Genomic DNA, 24213 nt, shown 5'->3' on the forward strand with positions numbered 1-24213 from the left:
AGATAATTTCTAACTAATTCTAATAAAAATGATAATTGAGATCAGCCCCCTTAGAATGCTGGGAGCAAACATCTTTGGAAATTGCAACATGTAAAGTGATTGTCACCTTTGGAGATTGGCAGGTGGGAATGGCACCTGCAGTGTCAGTGGGCCAACTATCTCAAAGTCAATGAACACAATGGAGTGTTCCCAGCGAGGGAAGCTCAGAAAATGAAGGTCCCAATAGGGAGCCATGCAGTCCCTTGTTGGTATTTACTGAGAAAGGGATTGATAGGTGCCATTTCATTTTAAGTGATATATCAGCCTCATGGCTGTAAATCAGTTAATAAGCTTTCTTATAAGTTGAAAGTTAGCTCAACTTTCACCAATGATAAACTCTAACTCTCCTCTGCTTTGGGATCAATAGCTGATCCATTTCACATGCAAATTATATGCAGTTAACATTAACTGCACCAAGCTGTGCTGTTGCTAAGTCATCTCAAGTTTAGAGGCCTATTATATAGCTTTGCTGAAGTTGCACTTCCAATTTAGGACTAACTTATTCAGTGGCTGATGAGTTCAGTTCTTTCTTCTCTTTTCAGCTAGTTTTCTCATACACCATTAGCCATCCAATCTTTCCCTACAAATTCCAAACTCAGATTTGCTTTTTGGCTGACATTTTCCGGAGACCATCCAGAAGCATTTTCTCAATGGTTCCTTTCAAAAACCACAGAATTAAATATGACTGTTTCCCTTTTAGAGAGGAAGGTACTGAAGTTTGCTGAATTTACGACACCTGTAAGGTCGTGCTGCAAATGTGCAGCAGAGACTGAGTGAATTCAGGGCTTTTAAAATCCGACTTGAGGCTTTCTCTTATAAATTACCCTGGGCTGTGGTAAGGAAGATGCCAGCTTCTGGCTCTGAGCCTGGCACATAGTGAGTGCTCTTTGAATTCTTGGCAATTGATTTTGCCTGAGAGACACTTGCATTCTTTCTAAAGACCCTCTGGGCTCTCAGTGGGTACTCATTAAGATCAGGGCATCCAGTACCCTCTGAGTATTGAAGGTCAATTTTCTGGACCTGAGATGCTCCATTCTCTGGGGTCCTAGACACTGCTTTACAAACGCCGTCTGGGACAGGATAAACTAAATCAGTTATATAAAATGGGTATTTTTGAAGAGGACACAAGGAGGAAGGACTCTCAAAAGAAGAATTAAAGTGAATGTAGATAATTAGGGTCTTTTTTAGAGAAGTGATACATTTCATGATTTTTCTTCTTTCAAAATGCAGAGCTAGCATAGCATGGAAACAGTGTCTCTCAAGAGAGAAATAGTTTGAATCCACCCACAAATAAATGACACCTTGCTTGGAAGATTTTACAGGCAAATTTAAGATTTTACAGGCAAATTCAATAATAGACTCAATTCTAAACATAATACAAACTGTTCCAGAGAACTGGCAAAGAGGTGAGCCTTCTCAACATATTAGGTTGAGGTAATCTTGGTGTCAAATTAGGTAAGAACAGGTGACAAATGAACATTCCATGGTGATTTCACTTACGAATATAGATTCAACAATTGAATCTTACACAAAATCAAGGGAAATTTAAGTTTATGCTAGGAACTCAGGTATTGCTTAATATTAGAATATTATTAATAATATTAGAATATTCTAATATTAGAATATTATTCTAATAATAAAGAATATTATTAGAATATTATTTTAAAGTAACCTACCCTTATTATTTCATTAAAGGAGCAGTATCAAAATCTTTACAGTAAATTCAGTAAAAAAATTCACTAAATTTTAATTTTTTGATTTTAAAAATTCTTATAGAAAACGCAAGTTCTTTAGAAAAAATGCATATCAGTAAATATTCTAATGATCCTGGATTTCAGAAGAACATTTTAAATATGATATAGAAATAAAAATTATAAGATAATGAACACTATAATCAAAGATACCATAAAAAAGTGAAAAAGAAGATCATAAACTGGAAGAATACACTTGCAATATATATGGACAGCAAAGTACTAAGATTCGTAACTAAAAAACCTCCTATTTATCATTAGAGAAAAAGATAAATGTACAGAGGCAATGAACAAGCAATTCACAGAATAGAGAGCCAGATAACCGGTTCTTTCTGAAAATGTGCGTGGCTAGACGATCAGGGAAATGCAAAGTAAAACCACAATGAGGCACATTTTACAACTCCCAGGCTGACAAAGAATTTGAGTTTGACAGTGGCATTTTAACCGTTTTGCTTCATCAGTTCTCATATGACTTTAAAGTTGTCTTCCTGCTTTTCCTGAACAATTTCCTCACTTTCATCTGCTTAGTAAACTTTTGTCATTATGCAGGACTCAGTTCAGGTATCACCTGCTCTATGAAGCACTTTTCTGTCTTCCCACGGTTGTTTTATCTAGGTGCCTGGATCATACCTGTGTTTTGGCACTAACACATGCCATAGAAATATTTACTTATTTTTTCCCCATTTAGGAGAGGGTAAGCTCCTGGATGGGAACTGGGCCTGCATCATTTTCACATCCTCACACCTAGCACGGTATCTGGCGCATGTTGGTGCACAGACGGTGTTTACCAGATGTTAGGGTGAATTAACTAGTTGGATAAAGACTGAATGAACCACACTACCTGTGGTCCTACGGGATAATCTGTACAGCATAATCTGCTGAATCACCTTTGGTGGTTTACAAATGGCTACCCATCTGCATCATTCAGGGCTTTAAGATGAAACCATACAAACCAACTAGAGCTACTATAAACAGAAAATTTATTCCCTGAAAAGATAGTGATTAATCACTTTCCAGGAAGGGTGAAGACCCAGACTCAGAAAATGTCAGATAAAGGGGTACTTATTAGCTGGAAGCACAGTGCAAATAAAACTATAGAAATTTTCTAGAAAGGACCTGGCTGCTGCTTCTACTCCTGCAGGCACTGGAAAAGGAACCCCACTGAGTCATGGACTACCCTTGACCCTCTCAAGTTCCTACTGACCCTGCTGCCCAGCAGAAAAATGTCTACATTTCCCAGCTGCTTTGTTATCCCTATCTCCAGATACAGTTTCCTGGGCAGATGGATGAGGCTGCAGACGTTCACTCTCATTCTCTTGGGACCTGGGAAAGTTAGATCAGGGTCTCTATCAACCTATAGTGAGGGTCAGGGATTGATAGAAAATAGGCACATGCCTTAACGACAGGTGTCCACTACAGATCCTTCATCTTTGGCCGCTGAAACTTCATCTCTTTCTTCTTCATCTAGAAATGCAGTCTTAGCTCCAAGAAGAGGAAAAAGTTTTCAGATTCTTCTTAAGAGTCCAACCTCAGCAACCACTGCCTCAAAGTCCAGAGGTTCTGTAGGCAGGTGGAAATTCTCTTGGAGAGCATTTGAAAATGCATGAGGGCATCTTTTCTTTTTCTTTAAAGTTATTTTTTAATGTTTCAATTAATTATAAACCATTAATGGACTGTGATGTTAGGAGCAAGAGAGATAAAATGACTGCAATGCACAGAACACTCCATGAAGGGAATTACCTCACCTCCTATGCCAGTGGCTGGCCCATGGACCTGACCATCCAGATCTGAGGAGGGGCATGGCTGGTGGTCTGGTCCACACAGGCACCCAGAGTCAGGCCAACCAAAGCCTCTGGCAATGTCAGCAACAAACTTTGTGCTCTACTGGGCAAAGTGATGGAAGAATAAGTTGATCTGGAGATATTCCCAGTACAGAGCCAAGTGTGGGCCTATAGCTGGTGTATTGTGCCTGAACTTCTTTTAAATTAAGTAGCCCATCTACTACTGGGACAGACCTCAGGGTTCTAGAAGTAAGAAGCCCCCTGGATCCCTAGTGCTTAAATTATCCCCCATGTATTTGGGCAAATTTTGTCCTCTTCTGAGCTCATTAACGTTTTCATTTACTTTTGTTTTAGATGCTCTTTCTCTCTCTCTCTCTTTTTTTTTTTATAACAGAATATTTTTCAGATATATGTAGCTAGGAAAGTTGAATGCAATTCCATTCTTGAACATTCTGGGTTGATGTATAGTTTATGATACTAATGACCACTATGCTTACAATCATGGCTGATTTTCATGGCCATATTATCTGCTATGAATAAATATATCTGCACATACATATAAACCCTCCTAAATAGAGATGACCTTTATTGTTAGGATCCAAGGTCTTTCATTCTATTGCTTATGGAATTGTAAAATAACTAGAATTCTTAGTTATAACTTCTAACACTCTTTTCCCTATAAAAGTCATAAAGAAGTCACAACAATTATAACTAATATTTGCATAGCACTTGATGGTTTATGGGACATTTTCAAATGTTGCATACCAGTGAAGTAGGTATTGTCAAGAATGAAGCTGCAGTTCATTGAGGTCACCTCGTTTACACAGACTCTCATGACTTTCACAAGTTGGAGTCAAGAGTAGATGCCAAGTCTTGGGAATCCGTCTGCTCATCACTGCACTCCAAATTTTACTGGAAATCAACAGCTATTAGAAATATTTTGAAAACTCAATCTCTTCTTTCAATGATTATGGAGTATCTTAAAGCCAACAAAGAAAATAAAATAAAGCACCACATTATTAGACTGGAAAAATTAATATTCTCTCCATCCTCTTATACAAATATATTTGTTGAAGGACACAGGTCCACTGGGAATTGAGGAAATTTAACTTAAAACAGCATGATAATTAATACAAGAAAAGCAAAGAGCAGGAGGGAATAGGTTGATGTGTATAAGCAGACTTTGCTGTTTGATGATTTCATGAACTGGTAACAATTTTAACAAGACATAAGGGAAGCATGCTGAAAGAGAGAAAAGTAGCTAAATTAATCTAACTTTCAAATAAAAGACTTTTTCAGGCTTCTTAAAGAAAAGGCTTTGATATAACGAACATAAATGAGGGCTTTATGCTAATGAAAGTGGTAGTGTTGCTTTGGCTTCACCATATCCAAGGGGCATATCTGGTATTGTCATTTATTGCTTAGATATTGTCTAGCCTGCATCACCAAGTACCTAATCTCTTTAATGGGTTTGCCATATGTTTAACTGCTGACCTTCTTTGCAGAATTTCTATATATTCATACATTGGTGTAAAATAAAATCATATCAACCACTTGCAATAACTCATCCCTCTTTATAGTCATCCATCTTTATTGGTGCCAATATTTAAGTAGCTATCAGCATTATTTCGATATGAAGCAATTTTAGTTGAGCCTCAAATTTTCAATGATTACATGTATATAATAGGCAACACTATCATTTTTATTACTACTACTACTACTTAAGAAAATGTAACACTGAGACTCAATGTAGTTAACTTATTTGCATAGGTAACTCAACTTGCAATTACCAGAGCTAGAATTCTAGACCTTCTGATTCCACATGAGTACTTCAGAATTCTTCACGCCACTTATTTTACAGCCTATCAAGATTTCACTGCAATTCAAAGTAACCTACCCATGACCTTTCTTGTCAGTTTTCCTTTTCACATTATTTCCAGAAATGCAGAGGCCCTTTCCATTGTATCCTCCAGTAAACGTGGCCATATTGTCCAGTGTCAAAGACGTAACTCATTCTATTTCTAGTGCTTTTCAATGTGGCTGGTACTTTAGTTTGCTGAAGCTGACGCAATTCAAGATACCAGAAATGGACTGGCTTTTAACAGTGGGGATTTATTAGCTTATAAGTCTAAAGTTCTGAAGCTGTGAAAATGTCCAAATCTAGGCTTCAACAGAATGATATTTTCTTCCTGAAGAAAGGCAGCTGGTGATCCGGACTCCTCTGTCACATGAAAATGCTCATAGTTGTGTCTGCTGGTGCTTCTCTCCCAGGTTTCGTGGGCTTCCACTTCTGGTTGATTCTCTCTGAGCTTATGAGGCTGTTCTATCTCAGCCTCTCTGGCTTTTTTCTGTGTCTTCTCTTTGGCTTTTATCCTCTTATAAAAGGACTCCAGTAAAAGGATTAAGGCCCACTCTGATTTAGGTGGGTCATCTCAATTTAAGATTCAACTCACAATGGGTTCACACCCATGGGAATGGATTAGCTTTTCTGGGGTGCATGAAGTTTCCAACCCTTCCAACTGGAAAATATATTTTTTTCTCAAAAGTTCCCATGTGTCAAGTCTGGTCCTCTCAAGGTTAGAGAATACAAAACAAAGAAGCATAGTAAGAATTTTATTGTCAGTGTGAACTTGGGTTCATATCTTGCTCCCTCGGTATATAGTACTTATGAAATAAATCTGACTTTTTAATTTGCCTATCTTATAAAATAAAGGTTTGTAACCCATAGATCTTAAGTGACACTCCTGGGGCATATAGAAACAAGGTGTCCAGATACACACACACACACACACGCATACATAAAGCTAAGTTAATTTTTAGTATTTCTTAGGTATGAAGTCTACTCTCCTAATTTCTTTCAAAAAAGTGTTTTTTAGTGTTGTCCCCTTTCGAGTACCAACAAAAGACAAATTGAATGCATGTAGGATAAAAAGACATCATCATCATCAACAACAATAAAAACAGAAAAAGCTCAGTTGAAATCCTGTCCCATTCCCATCATTTTCCCCCGATCATGTCAGAACATACATGCTTGAATATGAATTTATATTGTATGCCTGTATCATAATCACATTTTATGATAGTATGTACTTTCCTATTTTATATCATGAAACTAAATATATGCTATCACATATACCACAGAATTCTATGAAGAAATCATTATTTCCAGGAGCTTCATCCAATAAATGAATTTGCAACCCACTGAACAAGATATTAAAGATGCCCAGTAGCAGTCGAGGTTTTTAGCATTGGCTTCCTTTTTAAAATCAGGGCTGTCTTAGAAAATCAGCCAGATCTGGTCATCCCTATGTTTATAAGTTAAGATGGTAAAAGAGCAACGACATTCACAAAGCTCTCAGCAGGACAAACTGACTGAGAAGAGGAAGAGGACCTTCAAGAATGCTTCTGCTTTTCTTGCAAATGAAAAATGAAGAAGCGTATGCTTTTTCTTTTGCTGAAAAGAGATATGGGTTCCTTCTCTCAAGCCCCAGACTGAGGTGCAATTTCACAGCACTCAGTGTGCTGTAAAGGTGGCTGTGACTTGTCTCCAGTGTGCTAGAGCCGTCCATCATGGTCACTGGCATTGTCCCCGCGTACATGCTGCTAACAACATGTGCTTTAAATGGGTCCAGGGTGATCTTCTTCATCATTGCCATCATCATCTGAGGGATCCCAGTATATCTAAATATATATATTTTTATTCTTATGTAGTCTCTGAAAGCCTGAAAAGCACAGTGACATGTATCACCACTTTTGACTCTTGCACAACCCCGGGCAGTATGGCAAGCGGATATTATGGCCGCTATTTAAAAATAAAGACCCTGGGGCTCAGGTAAGGTTTAGTAAGTTGCTGAAGTTATGCAGTTCTTTCATACAGCAATCAGGTGTGAATCCATGTCTTCTAGTAAACAAATGTGAACTTCTCCCCACTATATCTTATTGTTTTCTTAACCTGAAAACCATATTACTTTGCTATTTTATTAAATAATGGGGTTAATATCTGAAAAACTCAAAACGAATGGGAGGCTGTGAGGTGAGCCAAGGTCAGTATTAACAGGACCATTTTAAGGGAAGTGCCTTTGGTTCATAAATTCACATTTGTATGCGTTCACTTCTCCAGATGTTTCCTATTGCTTAGCACACTCTTCCTTCTTATCAACCTGAGGCTGATTTTCCTCACTATTTCTGCCTGAGGGGGGCAATAGGAAAAATTTTGAAATGTCTTCATAAAAGGCTTCATGTTTAAAAGGAAATCCTGTAGAAGGCAAGTATTGTTTTTCTTTTTTAACAAAGCTTTGATCTGGCACTGGAAAATATTATCAGCACATATCTACATTTACTTCTTAGTTCACAGAACATAATAACTGATATTCCTCATTTAATTTATGCCATAACATGGGCAATACCAACAGCATGTATTAGGGAAACCACAATTGTTATCCAGTTCAGATTCTGGACTGGAAACTTCCCCCATCATGGCACCCAATTCTCTAAGAAGAAATGATGTTCCTAAACATATGTAAAGATGTCTCTTTTAAGGGGAAGTTCATTTTGATTTCCCTGGGGAATTCGTTATTCAAGTTCATCTCATACGGAAGTTGGAAAGGGCAAGTTGTGTTCTTGTAGGAGCACAAGTTTTTTGACGCTTGAATATAATATTTCCCTTTACTGAGTCTTAGCTTCCTTTTCTTGGACTCAGCAATCATTTTTCTGAAAAGGGCCAGAAAATAAAGATTTTTGCGTTTGCAGAATATATCATTTCTGTTGCAACTGTTCAGCTTTGCCACTCTAGCTCAAAAGCAGCCATAGATGTTATGTAGGTAAATGAGTATGGCTGTATTTTAATAAATGTTCACTTACAATAACAAGCAACAGGCTGGATTTGACACTTAGATCATAGTTTGCAAACCCTTTTCTAAGTGGAAAACTCTGTTTCAAAAGGTTGCTGTAAGAATTGCCTCAGTAAAGTGCCTGATTAAATGACAGCAAATTTCTTTCCTCTCTCCCTTCCCAATTCACCCCCATTCCCTTTGAGTAAACTTGGGACCGCTTAGAAAACAGAGTATTGTGGGCTGATATCTCATATCTGCAGCAAGTTTTCTTTTTCTTTTTTTTTTTTTTGCTGCTGTTTCCTTTTTACTTTAATACTTTTTAGGAGGAAGAATGTAGGGAACAAAAGATATTAAGTTTAGACAACAGGCTTATGAATAAATTTGAGCTCTAGTCAATGTTTTTTTTTTTTTTTCCCATATCTATTCCTTTAAAAATGTTATTTAGGAACAGTCCTTTTAGTGAAAGTCACAAGAGATTTCTAAAGCAATGTATGATGTAGGCCAAAGATCCACGTAACAGCTGTGGGTCTTTGTTTGAATAACAATAACATTGAAGAATCAGCCTCACAGACATTTATTATTTTAAGGTTGACCTCTTCTGTGTGGATGCCATGCCTTCCTTGCCCGCCTCCGTGAGTGAATCACTAGACGTGATCCTTCATTTCTCTGTTCCAGTGTATTATTCTTCAGAGATGTTCCTATTTGACCCCAGGTTTTCAATTTCCTTTTCTCCACGTTTACATATTTTCCCAAGTATCCTTAGGGCATGAATGCAGCAGACAAATTAATGCACAAAAATACAATATGGTGGAATAAAAACACACTGAATTTGTGGTCACATGGCCCTAATTCAAGGTCTAAATGTATCGCCAATTACCTGAGCGACTCTAAGTGACCCTGAACAAACCATTTCACCAGGAAGAGCCTCAGGTTCCTCATCTGTGAATTTGGGATAGAAAATTGTTGTTCTTCATACTTTAGATTTTCTGTGTGAATAAAATGGGCAATAGCTATGAAAATAAAAGCACCATAATTCCTGATATTTTTTCTTTTGATAATAAGCACTACTAAAGCACAATAATAGTTATAATTTAAGGAGCTGTGGGCCAGCAAATAATACTAAGCATTGTCCATAAAATAGTATATTTAATCTTCATAAAAATGTGCATGATAACTATTTTTCTTCCCATTTTGCCGATTGCAAAACTAAGAAGCCTAGCAGTAGGATAATATAATATAACCCTAAAGAATGTTCAACAGTAAGTGGGTGAGCTGGAGTTTAAACACTGGAATATTTGACCCTAAAGTTCTTACTCTTGACCAAAATAGAGCTTGAAGCAATATAAAAGTTTATATCCTCTTTATTTAGCTGGTGAAGACCTAACCATTTTGCTTTTGTCTCATAGTGCTCTCAAGTTTAAAGTTAAAAATAATGCTGTGGAAGATATAGTTTTCCTTTTTTGTTTCATTATTATTCTAAAAAAATAAGCATATGCCCAAATTACTTGCGAAAGAATGTTTTCAAGAATTACTATCATATGGACCCATCCACTATTTCTGAATACACCTTTATCAAAAAAGTTTAGATCAATAGAAAATAAAGAATTGATAATATAGAAGATTTGAACAATGAAATTTTAGAAAGCTAGAGCTGAGATTAATAGAGAGAGAGGTAGGGAAAGAGAAAACAGTTACACTGCACACAAATAATAAAGAATATTTGTTCTTCAGGAACATTTATCAATATCAGTCACAAACTATGTCATGAAGTGAGGATCATTTTTATTATGTAAAGATAAAGCTCCCAAAGATCATGTCCTCTGAGCACGACACAATTGAATTAAAAAATAAATACTATAGGATATGTTTAAATTCTGTTGAGATGAAGTTAGAATGAAAATTAGAAAATATGTTGAACAGAACTACAATGAAAGTACTTCCTATCACAATTTGCAATATGCAATTAAAGTATCATCAAAGAATAAATATACTAACCAATGAAGGATTAAATTCAGCTTTAAAAATTAGGAAGGACAAATAATAAACCGAGGAATAAAGAAAGAACTATGAAGATTTTTTCTTTAATGGAAGTAATTATTTGAAAAACTTTATACCCATTAAGTGAAATAGTAGGCAAAAAAAATACATAAATAATTGATTTTAGAAGGGTAAAAAAAATGAAGAAATAGAAATCTTCTAAGAAATTGATATTCCTACATACTTTAGGGATTAGGCAGTTTTTATCAAGTACAAATATTTTAAATTAATAATTGAAGAAAGAAATTTATAACTCATTTTAGATGCTAAAACTAGAAAAGAACAATTCAAGAAAACTAATGATACACTAAATTCCCTCATAGATTGGGAAGAAAAAAATTAGCAGAGGTTTTAAAAACACAAAAGATAAAGTAGAGTTTATCCCAGGAATGGACAGACGTTTTTCCCAGGAATGGATACATAGAAAATCTATTAATTAATGATATTATGTTAATAGATAGAAGGAGAAATCATTGCATAGATGTAGAAAAATGGTTAAATAAATGACAATATTCATTCATTCATTTGTGATTTTAAAGATCACACCAGCAAATTAAGAGGAAAATGATAACTTCTTTAAGTTGACCAGAACAGGATAGATCCCAGAGTTTGTCATAGGCTATTATACCATCCTCTCAGATATTTCCTTCTAGCTGCTCCAGAATATTGGATGCCAGAAGGAATAAATATATATATTTTTAATCATAAAATTGAGATTTTTTTCTTTTTTTAGGAAAATGCCATATATACAAAAAAAAATAAATTTCAAAATACAGCACAACATTTGATTGTAGAACAGATTTCAGAAATATGGATTAAAATTCCACAATTTTGGATTTTTACTTCTAACTGCATTAAGATACTAGAAACTAAGAGAAGCATTGATTTAATGATTCAGCAATCATATTTGTTTGTTAAACCCTACATTCTCAACATAACTTCACTGTCACCTTTGATCTTTCTATCCCATTCTTTAGGAGTATTTGGGCTATGGCCATTTTAACTTTTTCATGTTGGAAGGGGCTGTCGATAATAAGGGGTAGGAAGTTAGAACTAGCTGATGTTCTGTAGAGGCTGGGCCCTCTAGGTTTCAGGATTCATTTGATTTAGGGACGCATCTGGAGGTTGTAGGTTTCTGGAAAGTTACCCTAGTGCATGGAACTTTTATAGAATCTCATTTATTGTCCTTGGTGTTCTTTAGGATTGGCTGGAATGCTTTTGGTTGGAGTTTGGCAAGTCATGATAGGTAGCAATGTCTAACTGAAATTTGCATAAGAGTGACCTCTAGAATGACCTCTAGAGTAGCCTATTGACTCTATTTGAAATCTCTCAGCCATTGACACTTTATTAATTACACTTCTTTTCCCATTTTGGCCAGGATAGAATTGTTGATCTCACAGTGCCAGGGCCACATTCATTCCTGGGAGTCACACCCCATGTCACCTTGGAGACTTTCACTCCTGGATGTGATGTCCCACATAGGGGACAGGGCAATGATTTCACTGGCAGAGTTGGGCATAGAAAGAATGAGGCCACATCTGAGCAACAAAAGAGGTCCTCTAGAAGTAACTCTTAGGCATATCTGTAGGTAGGCTAAGTTTCTCCACTACCTACATAAGATTCACAAGAGTAAGCCTCAAGATCAAGGGCATGGCCTATTGATTTGGGTGTTCCTAAAGTTTGGCACAGTATCAAAGGATTTCCTGATGGTAAAGTTTAATAGTTCTATATTTTTTCTAGCATCTCGCAAGGAAATTCGCCAATACTTTTGATTATCTGCTTAATATATTCTAGGATGTATCCAGGATGTATCCTTAAACTATACAAGATTCAAAGCCCTCATTCTTATTCTGGGCTCCCTTTATTTCAGTTGCAAAAATGAGCTATCCAGACAGGTTGAGTTAGATTATGTGCTACAGAAAAATTAGGTTTTGGACTAAATAAACCTTTCTTACTTTGGTCTCAAAGAGTAGATGCAGTCCTAAAATACAGACAATGTCTTCCTTACCACTGTGTTCTGAATTACTTTAATCCTGACCTGACTGACTTCATTATTATTTCTAAATACCAGGTTGTAGATATATGAAAAAGCCTCTCAAAATCCCAAAATAGTAATTACCTCTCTGTACTAAACCTATCGACTATAAGAGCTTACAATCAGGGCCCCTGTTTTGTTATAAGCATTTTTCAAAGGAGATCATACTACAATTGTTCTTTCATTTCTGGCTTATTTTGCCTCACCAAATGTCCCACAGGTTCATTCACATTGTTGTATGCCTCACAACTTCATTCATTGTTGTAACAGCACAATGTTTGATCATATGTATACACCATCGTTCGCCAATCTACTTCTCAGTCAGTGCTCTCTTCAGACACCTGCCTACATTACACATCATGTACAATGCCCAAAGTCCAAAATCTCAATTTTAGATAATTTCATTGTTCCCAAGAGAAGGATAACCAATAAGCACACCCTCACCAAATAGGAAATCTAAACCTCCCCTTTACTCTTGTCACTCTCACCACTATTTACCCCTGCTGTTGCTGTGACACTGCTGATGTTTTCCTGTTAAATATAGCCTATAGCATGCAGTTTTCCCCCTGAACCCTGGACTTAAACACTCTTTGTACACAAATCATACCTTTGAAGTAGTTCTTACAAGAACTAATTTATATTTCTAGAGTTAATCAGTGGGACACATAGGTCTATACCACCGCTTTCTATCTTATACATCTTAAATATGGTACTATTACTTATAGTCCCACTAGAAAATCACCTTCACTTCTATCTATTCCTTTACATCCAACCTCATTAGCTAACTGTTCACCCATTCTAATGTCCATGTAACTCTAAGTCCCCTCTATTTTGTGTTATAAACCTCTGATTTTACCTTTACCATTGTCATAAAAGTGAAATCATATATTATCTATCCTTTTGGGTCTGGCATATTTCATTCAAAATTGTGTCTTCAAGGCTCATCCATCTTGTCATGTGGCTCAGAATGTCATTTCATCTTACTGCTGTATAATATTCCGTTGCATGTATATACCAAATTTTGATAATCCACTTGTCTGTTGATGGGCATTTGGATTGTTTCCATCTTTTGGCAATTGTGAATGATGCTGCTATGAACATTGGTATGCAAATGTCTTTTTGTGTCACTGCTTTCAGCTCTTCTAGGTATATACCAAATAATGCTATTACTGGGTCATAGGGCAACTCAATATTTAGTTTCCTAAGGAACTGCCAAACTGTCTTCCATAAAGGCTGTACCATTATACATTCCCACCAGCAGTACATAAGTGTACCAATTTCTCCACATCCTCTCCAACATTTATAGTTTCCTCTTTGTTTAATAGCAGCCGTTCTTATAGGTGTGAGGTGGTATCTAATTGTAGTCTTGATCTACATCTCCCTTATAGTTAATGAAAATGAGCACCTCTTCATATGTTTTTGAGCCATCTGTATTTGATCATTAGCCCATTTTATATGTATACAGGATATCAAACCTTTGTCCAATGAGTGATTTCCAAATATTTTTCTCCCATTGAGTTAGCTGCTTCTTCACCTTTTTGACAAAAGTATTTAATCCACTTTGAGTTAATTTTAAAGAGGGTGTAAGGTAAGGGTCCTCTTTCATTCTTTTGGCTATTGATATCCAGTTTTCCCATGCCTAATTATTAAAAAGACTATTTTATCCCAGTTTAGTGGATTTGGGGGTCTTGTCAAAAATCCATCGACCACAGATTTGGTGGTCTATTTCTGCATTCTCAATTTGATTCCATTGGTTAATACATCTATCTTTGTGCCAGTACCATGCTGTTTTGATCACTGTGACTTTATAATAAATTTTAAAATCAGAAAGTGTTAATCCTCCTGCTTCATTTTTTTTTTTTAAGGATGCTTTTCGCTATTTGGGATCTCTTTCCTTTCCAGATGAATTTTGTAACTAGCTTTTCCAAGTCTTCAAAGTAGGTTGTTAGAATTTTGATTGGTACTGCATTGAATCTGTATATTGATTAGGGTAGAACTGACATCCTAACTGTATTTATCCTTTCTGTCCATGAGTAGGGAATGTCTTTCCATATATTTAGAGCTTTGTTTTTTTCTTTTACCAGTTTTATATAGTTTTCTGTGTATAAGTCCTTTATGATCCTAGTTAAGTTCATTCCTACTTGATTCTTTTAGTTGCTGTTTTGAATGGAATTTTCCCCTTAGCTGATTCCTCAGTTAAGTCATTGCTTGTGTATAGAAATTTTACTGATTTTTTCACATTAATTTTATATCCCACCACCTTGCTGAATTTGTTTATTAGCCCAGTAATTTTGTTGTAGATTTCTCAGGAGTTGCCAAGTATAGTATCATGTCACCTGCAAATAATGAAAGTTTTACTTCTTCCTTTCCAATTCGGGTGCATTTATTTCTTTGTCCTGCCTGATTGCTCTAGCTAGAACTTCTAGTACAATTTTGAATAATAGTGGTGACGGTGGGCATCTTGGTCTTGTTCCTGATCTTAGGGGAAAGCTTTCAGTTTCTCTCCATTGAATACAATACTGGCTATGGGTATATATGCCCTTTTACATGTTGAGAAAGTTACCTTTGATTCCTATTTTTGAAGTGTTTTTATCAGAATAGGATGTTGAATTTTGTTGAATGCTTTTTGAGCATCAATTGAGATGCTCATGCAATTTTTCCCTTTTGATTTGTTAATTTGCTGTATTACATTAATTGATTTTTTTGCATTGAACCATCCTTGCATTTCTGGCTTAAAAGCCCACTTGGTTGCAGTGTATAATACTTTTAATGTGTTGTTGGATTCAATTCACTAGTATTTGTTGAGGATTTTTCCTTCTGTGTTCATTAGAGAGATTGACCTGTAGTTTTCCTTTCTTATAGCATCTTTACCCAGTTTTGATATTAAAATGTGTATTATTTAGGGTTCTCTAGAGAAACAGAATCAACAGGAAATATTCGTAAATATAAAATTTATAAAAGTGTCTCACATAACATGGGAATGTAGAGTCCAAAATCCATGGGGCAGCCTGTGAAGTTGATGATTCTGACGGAGAGTCTGGATGAATTCCACAGGAGAGGCTCGCTGGCTGAAGCAGGAAGAGAACCTGTTTCTCTGAATCCTCCTTAAAAGGTTTCTAGTGATTAGATTAAACATCATTCATTAAAGAAGAAACTCTCTTTGCTGATTACAAATGGAATCAGCTGTGGATGTAGCAGACGTGATCAAGACTTAATGCTATGAAATGTCCTCATAGCAATAGACAGGTCAACACTTGCCTAACCAAACGAACAGGTACCACCAGTTGTTCAAGTTGACACATGAACCTGACCAAGACAAAATGATATTAGCTTCATAAAATGAGTTAGGTACTGTTTCTTTTTCCTCAATTTTTTGGGAAAGTTTGAGCAAAATTGGTATTAGCTGTTTTTGAAATGTTTGATAATAGTCCCCTATGAAGCCATCTGGCCCTGGGCTTTTCTCTGTAGGAAGATTTTTTTTATTACTGATTGAATCTCTTTACTTGTGGTTGGTTGTTGAGATCTTCTGTTTCTCCTTAGTCAGTAATACTTGTTTGTGTGTTTACAGGAATTTACCCATTTCATGTAAATCATCTAGTTTCTTAGCATAAAGTTATTCATAGTATCATCTTATGATTTCTTTTATTTCTTCAGGGTCTGTGGTAATGACCCCTTCTCATTTCTGATATTGTTTATTTGCATCTTTCCTCTTTTTTTTATTTGTCAGTCTTGCTAGTGACCTATCAATTTTATTGATTTTCTCAAAGAACCAAATTGTGGTTTTATTGATTCTTTCTTTTGTTCCTTTGTACTCCCATTCATTTAATCTTTGCTTTAATCTTTGTTATTTCTCTTCTTCTATTTGCTTTGGGGTTAGTTTGCTGTTCTTTCTCAAATTCCTCCAGGTGAGCACTTAAGTCCTCAATTTTTGCTTTTTCTTGTTTGTTAGTATAGTCATTTAGGGCAATAAATTTCCCTCTCAACACAGCTTTTTCCACATCCCATAAGTTCTGACATGTTGTATTCTCATTTTCATTTGTCTCCAAATAGTTACTGATTTCTCAAGCCATTTCTTCTTTGACCCACTGGTTGTTTGAGTGTGTTATTTAATCTTCATATATTTGTGGATGTTTTCATTCTTTGGTGATTATAGATATCTAGCTTCATTCCACTGTAATCAGAGAATGTGCTTTGAATAGTTTCAGTGTTTTAAAATTTACAAAGACCTGTTTTGTGCCCCAGCCTGTGATATGTCCTGAAGAATGTTCTATGAGCACTAGAGAAGAATATATATCCTGATGTTTTGGGCTGTAATGCCCTATATATGTCTGTTATGTCTAATTCATTTATCAAATTGTTCAATTTTTCTATTTCCTTGTATATCTTCTGGCTGGTTATTCATTTTATAGAGGAGAATGGTATATTGAAGTCTCCTGCTATTATGGAGGTAAGTGTCCACAGGCTTTATGTGCTGGCAACTGCTTGCAGGGGGCAAGGACTGGTAGGTAGGGTTCTGGAGGGTTAGGGAGAGACTGCATGTACTTGGGGTGGGTTTGTGAGGTGGGAACGCACACAATGGGTTGGTGGTTTATGAGGAGTGGGGTCAAATGATGGGGTTCAGGTGTGCTGGGTGTGGGGTGAGTTGTGGGATGCAGGGGCTGCACTGGTGAGGGTAATGCATTCAAGGAATGTGACTTGACTTACTTCCTTGTCCCTGTCTCCCCATCCATGCATTCCTGAAGGCTCAGGGCTTCTGCATTAGGCTGTTTGTACCAGCCGGATTGTCTCTGATTCTCTGCTTCTCAGTTCCTCAGCTTTTGCAACCAGGACTACCGCATGTGGTGCAGAAGACTCTTCCAGGTCACTTGCACCCTGGATTCACCATCTCAGTCTCCCTTCCATCCCTTTTCTAACTGTTCCTTTAAGCAGAGTTGAACTTGAGCTGTCCTATACTGCCATCTTCCTGGAACCTGTGCAATCAGGATTGTTTTTAAAGTCAAAAGCAAACGCATGCTGGAAAAGATGTGGAGAGAGACATATGCCTAGTCATTGTTGGTAGAAAAGTAGAACTGTGCAGCCTCTGCAGGGCAGTGTGTAGGCTAAGTATAGGGTTACCTATGATCCTGCAACCCTGTCATTTGGTATACACTTAGAAAACTGAAAACAGGGACATGAATAGACATTTCTATACTAGTGTTTATGAGGTATTATTCAAAATCTGCAATGGTGGAGGTGGTCTAAGGTACATCAGTGGATGAAAACAAGGGTGAACTGTGGTGTATACAGAAAAAGGAATATTGAGTGGCTGCAATAAGGAAGTATGAGGAATGCAACTAGGTTGAGTGAACCTTGGGAATATTAAGCTGAGTGAAATAAGCCAGAAATGAAAAGACAGTATTGTAAGACATCACTAAAATAAACTGTAATAAGCAAATGCTGAGAATTGATTTCGAGACTATAGGTTATTAGGGGATATAATGTGGGAAGAGATTGGACAATCAATGATTACGGAGTACAAAATGTTCAGTAAGGCTTAGAGTAAAGGTTCTTAGAGTGTAAGCTCTTACAGAAGTCACATCTAATCCTAAATTATTATTTCTAAATTCTGAGACACTGAGCTTTTTATGTATAACCTGGTAGTTCCCTGGGACCTTGGTGTTCTAGTTTGCTAGCTGCCAGAATGCAATATACCAGGAATGGAATGGCTTTTTAAAAGGGGAATTTAATAAGTTTCAAGTTTACAGTTCTAAGGCTGAGAAAATGTCCCAATTAAAACAAGTCTATAGAAATGTCCAACCAGAGGCATCAGGGAAAGATACCTTGGTTCAAGAAGGCCGATGAAGTTTAGGGTTTCTCTCTCAAGTGCAAGGGCACATGGGGAACACAGTGTTATCTGCTAGCTTCTTCTCCTGGCTTCCTGTTTCATGATTCTCCCTGGGAGGCATTTTCCTTCTTCATCTCCAAAGGCCACTGGCTGGTGGACTCTGTTTCTCATGGCTATGTCATTCTGCTCTGTTCTCTCTGAATCTCCTTCATTCTCCAAAATGTTTCCTCTTTTATAGGACTTCAGAAACTAATCAAGACCCACCCAAATGAGTGGAGACATGTCATCACCTAATCCAGCTTAACAACCACTCTTGATTAAATCACATCTCCAGGGAGATGATCTAATTACTGTCTCAAACATACAGCATTGAATAGAAATTAGAAGAAATGGCTGCCTTTACAAAATGGGATTAGCATTAAAACATGGCTTTTCTAGGATACATGCATCATTTCAAACCAGCATACTTGGGTATCTGTGTAATTCCTAAGACTCAGAATTTGCATTCTGCAGTTCTGAAAGTTAGCATTACTCCACATAGCAGCTGTTAAAGAAGATGAAAAAGAGATCAGACTTCAATTAGAGTTATGAATGAAGCAGACTTGGTTAGGACTAAGGTAAATCAGAACACTGGGTAAAAGATATTGACTGTATTTTAAAACTTCAACTTCTGTGTGAGACCAAAGGAAGAGATGTTTATTTGGTATAAAATTTATATTTTCAATAGCACACTATCTAATTCAACCTGCATGTTCAGTTTCTTTAAACAACAGAATTACATGGAACTTAGAATAGGGAATAAGGTCTTGTTATTCTGCACAGGTTAATGTAATACCCTGATACATTCCAGAGTATTTAGGGCAGAGAAGAAAAAGTATTTGCAAAGTCCCCTTGAGGGAGTGGGGAAAAATGTGGAAACATTAAACTTCCCCACCTGGGGAATTGATGATAGTCTTGCAAGCAGAAAGGACTTCCAATTTAATAAATCAAGTTCTCCATCTTGGGGCCTGCCCTTATGAAACTTACTTCTGCAATAGCAAAGCTGAGCACCTCCAGAGAACCTCTTTTGTTGCTCAGATGTAGCCACTCTCTCAGCCAACTTTACAAATAAACTCACTACCCTTCCCCATATGGGAACATGACTCCCATAGAAGTAAATCTCCCTCACAAGGTAGAACGTGAGTACCAGGAGTGAGCCTGGCCCTGGCATTGTGGAATTCAGAATGGCTTCTTGACCAAAAGTGGCAAAAGTAATAGAACAAAATAAAGTTTCAGTGTCTAAGAGATTTCAAATAGATTTAGGTGGTTATTTTTTGAGGTTATTCTTCTGCATAATACAGATATTTCTTTTTAGCTTTTGTTATATTAGAATAGCTATAAGGAAATACCTGAAACTGTTCAAGTGTAATACAATAGACTTGTTTCTTGATAATGTTTGTATAACTGTATAGCTTTTATCATGTGATGGTATGATTGTGAAAACCTTGTGATTAGCACTCCCTTAACCCATTGTATGGACAGAAGAGTAATAAAATAAAGAACAAAATAAGTAACGGGGTGGGGGATAAGGGGTAATGGGCATTTGGGGTGTTCTTTCTTACTTTTATTTTATTTTTAACTTTTTTGGAGAAATGAACATTTTCTAAAATTGATTGTGGTGATGAATGCAAAAATGTATGATGGTACTGCAAACCATTGATTGTATACTTTAGATGGGTTATATGGTGTGTGAATATATCTCAATAAAATTGCATTAAAACAGCAAATGTTTATTTCATACTGGAACTTAGAAGCATTACACCTTATTTCAAATGCCAAAAACATGGACAATAAGAAAGCTACTATAAGTTTATGTAATATTGTATTTGAAATTCTGTCCCATAAAATAAGAAAAAATAAATTAAAGGGCAGGTGATAGTGATGCAGTGGCAGAGTTCTTGCCTGCCTTGACAGAGACCCGAATTCAATACCTGGTGCTTGCCCATGCGAAAAAATAAATAAATTAAAGACATAGGAAACAAAAGGAAACCTGCAAAACTGTATTTATTTGTAAATAATCTATTGGTTTTGAGATCACTGAAAGGGAGGTTATGGTGGGTAGGCCTGGCTTAAACAGGTCACAGTTCTTAAATGAGGCACCAGGCCCTCTCTGAGTAGAGAGACTTTCTCTGGCTTTGAGGAAGTACACTGCCAAGCTGTGAGAGGGCCTTTCAAGAGGAATGCATGGCAAGGAATAACAGCCAGTCTCTAGGAGGCAAATGTGGCCCTTGGTTAATGGCCAGCAGAACTTGGGTCTCTCAGTCATCTAACCACAAGGAAATGAATTCTGCCAACAATCTGAGTGACCACAAAGCAGATTCTTTCCCAGTTGAACCTCCAGGTGAAAACACAGCACCAGCTGACATGTTGATGAGACCCTGGAACAGAAGATCCAGTGAAGCCATGCCTGGATGTCTGACCCATGGAAACTGTGAAATCACAAAGCTGTGTTGTTTTAGTAAGTTTGTGGTAAATTGTTACACAGCAATAATGCTGAGGGACAGTCCTTCCATAGTCACAAGGGAAAATAGAGAAGAATGTAAGACATAGGATAACATTTCTTTCTCCATAGTTGGTTGTTGAGGGAGCTTCCTGACATTGCAAAGAGGGATGTGGCCTTGTTTCTAGGGCTGCTGTTGAAGTTAAAGAAAAAGAATGCAATGTTCAAAGAGGTCAACTGGCTTGTGCCAAAGCTTGCAAGTCTTATCTGTGTTCAAGATTAAACCTCAACCTTGGGATCCCCCAAAGCTGTTAACATACTTTAATATTTCTCTCAACATTTTCAAATGTCCAATCAAATATTTCCTGATAGCTCTTTAGGAAATACTATATATGGGAGGTGGCCAGTATATGTGAACTGTACTTTTTTCACAAGTGTTCTGTAAACCTGCAACTGCTCTAATAAAAAAAAAGATCATTTATATGTAAGTGATGATATATTGTGATGTTTATTTTGATAATGCAGCAATTAAAAAAATATCCAAGTGCAAGTATCTTGTATATCCAAATATTCAAGCAAAATTTTATTCTTCATTTTCCTTGAGGAATATGGTCAATTTTCTGCATTCTTTTCATGACATTTTCTTTGTAGAGACACCAATAAAGACTTCTGGAATTAAATTAAAACATATAAGGAAATTGAAATTGGCATGAAGTTAAATGAATCACATTAGCTTTTTAAGAAGTCTTCATTAGCAGTGAGCCTTTCTCACTCTTTGATTGGTTAATGAATTGTACTTAGGGTTGTTGCAGTTAGTAGCCTAGAGTACTGTGTTGACAAAGAAAAACCACCTAAGGGCATGAGTAAATGTCAACCTTTGAATAACTGCTAAACTTTTAAAAAATATGCAGAATTTGATCATCTTTCTTTTTCTTTCTCTGGTCTCCACAGTTTTCTTTTGTAAAATGCTGCTGCAATTACAAACATTGTCCTGTAATGATGCTACTGTCACCCAAGAAGCTGCCTCTGCACTTTTAGGAGAAAAGTCTGAGGGTTTGAAGAAAGATGACAAAAGAAAAAAAAAAGATCATTCTAGGACTACTCTTATGTTTCCCAAAGGTATAATTTAATGCATTTTTAAACTTTGTAGTATTGGAAGCAAGGTATATTGGTTTGCCCCTTGTCACCTTTTTAAAGTTTTTTTAAATCTCTTTGAGATATAAGTAATTGAAAATGTTTATATAGACAAAAAGGACAATCTACAAAGTAAAGGGTAAAAAGGCAGCAAGTAGAGGGCACAAATTCACTGAGCATGCAGTGAACTCAGTTGGGCAGTATGAGACCCACCTGTTTTACCAAGGTTTTACTTAGTTCAGATGTAAATCAGCCATAAATAAACTAGAGCACATTCAGAAAGGGAGAAAAGGCCCTTAGGTAAAGTCTTGGCTGGACAGTTTTGTCTTTCTGTAAGCATTTCAGAAAATCCTTGGGCATGCTGGTGACTTTCTCTGCATGGATTGGTGGATTGCAAAGATTTTGGAATGGAATTAGATCTCAGTAGAAACAGAAAGGGAACTGCTGCCAATACCCTGTGGCCAATCTGTGAGTCAAGTATCATCCTGAACCCAATTTTAAAGAAGATGACGCTGAGGACAATAAGATTAAATATATTGATGAAGGTTACTGGCTAGGTTATAGAGAATAAGAATGCTTTCCGAATGAGATTAGCTTTATTCCCAGACTTTCTGCAGAAGAAACAAGACTGAAATATCCATATTCTAAAAGCATATGTGTTCCAAACTATGGTATATGCCTTTGAATTGAAAAAAAATTGTTCGTTAGTCCTACTATCTTGAGATGCAGACTCTTTGATCCTAGTTGCTATGGTGCCTGATTGATTTATTGGCTGTTGGGTATGCTAAAGTTAAACTCAGTGGGTCTGGAAACAAGGCCCACTGAGAGCTATTTTGTTATTGTTGTTTATTTGCTATTGAATATAATTGCTATTTGTTTGGCATTACTTAGAAATGACACACATATATACATTATATTGACATATGGAAACATATACAGTTTGTAGGTACTGTTGTATGTGGTTACTCTGTATAAGATAAAGATGTCTTCAAATTTGTTCTTTCCTTCAAGAGCAGCAAACACAAATTATTTATTACATGCCCAAGAGTCTATAATTTTTCTGGTATTTTGTAGTAGGTCAAAAATGGTGTTCTCCTTTTCTGTTTCCACCTCTCCCAAATGCTTTATGATTGATTTACAAATGAGAGTGCTGGATTTAAAGAAAAAGCAAATTGGTTTAATACCATGATACCAGTCTTAACCTGCACTTGCCATAATAGGAACTCGGCTCCTTTTATCTTACCCTAGTCCCATCCCTGGCTGCCATATTACCTGAAAATCTCTGTTTATTTGTTTGTTTTTATTTTAATTCCTGGGCATTTTGGAATGTTTTGGAACTCCTCATTTCAATTTTTGGAATCTTCATTGCAAGTGTTTGACACTCCATCCATCACTACCTGCCTTGCTGGGCAGAAATTATACATCATTAAGCAAGGGATTGTACTGTTAAACTTGTGTTACACTTATCATTTAGTCCTGGGTTTCTTTAACACCTCTCAACCTAATATGTTAAATCTCAAATAATCCCCCTTTCCCTCAGTAGGTGAATAATATTCAAATATATGTATGAGGAGGCTGACAAGGGGTAGCAGAGGTCCTATTTGTGCAGCTGATGCAGTTTCTCTGAAATGAACACATTTTGTAAAAAGAAGTCAACAGTTTTTGTCATTATGCCCATGTGAAAATCTGTCATCTGCATATTTTTCTATTTAAAGGAATAATCCTAGAGCACTAATTTACTCTAATGAGATAGATATCCTTTGGCTTTAGAAACATTAAATTATGCTAAGTAAAGTGAGTTCTATTTCCTATTTATGGGATGCGATATACAGGATTTGTTTCAGTTTTCACTGAAGGCTTTTTAAAAAAGGGATTTCAAACAAATTTAGAGCATGGAGACAATGACATAATGACTCTTTGCCTTGAATGGCTTTTTGAATTTAATTAAAAATGATATCCATATGAATTTTCTATCAACATTTGGAAGAGCACTCAGCCTTGTTTTTCTCTTTTATGCCACTTTTAGACCTTATTTGTATTCTATTATGGCATAAACCAAGCCTTCTTGAAATTATTTGCTTACAAATCTTTGTCTCCCATTAGAGAGATGTTGAGAATGGGAAATATATCACATTTGTTTCTATATCCCTAGAATCTAGTCCAGTGTCTTTTAAACATTATATGAATAATATATATTTATCAAATCAATTGGATTGGTTTCTGTTTCATAAAGCTTAAAATTACTTCATTTCCCACAAATAGCATTCTTAGATTATGTAGATTTCAAAGCACTTAAATTCA

General features: G+C 36.3%; 1 protein-coding gene across 16 annotated transcripts in view; it reads left to right on the forward strand.

Moving 5' to 3' along the window:
* LOC143663472 (uncharacterized) overlaps positions 1–24213 on the forward strand; it is a 275238-nt gene that overhangs the window by 100979 nt on the left and 150046 nt on the right. For 13 of the 16 annotated variants that reach the window (XR_013165929.1, XR_013165940.1, XR_013165936.1 and 10 more), the window contains one exon: positions 21730–21897. The exons of 2 other annotated variants lie outside the window; for them this stretch is intronic. Coding sequence is in view for 1 of the 14 variants with exons in the window: in XM_077137114.1 (XP_076993229.1) it covers positions 20703–20796; positions 21730–21897 (262 nt within the window). In the remaining 13 variants the exon portion in view is untranslated. Of the gene's footprint in view, positions 1–20667; positions 20797–21729; positions 21898–24213 lie in introns of all 16 variants that reach the window. One more of the 16 variants, XM_077137114.1, reaches the window with a different exon arrangement.

The sequence above is a fragment of the Tamandua tetradactyla genome, chromosome 19, assembly GCF_023851605.1.
Source record: "Tamandua tetradactyla isolate mTamTet1 chromosome 19, mTamTet1.pri, whole genome shotgun sequence".
Classification (NCBI taxonomy): domain Eukaryota; kingdom Metazoa; phylum Chordata; class Mammalia; order Pilosa; family Myrmecophagidae; genus Tamandua; species Tamandua tetradactyla.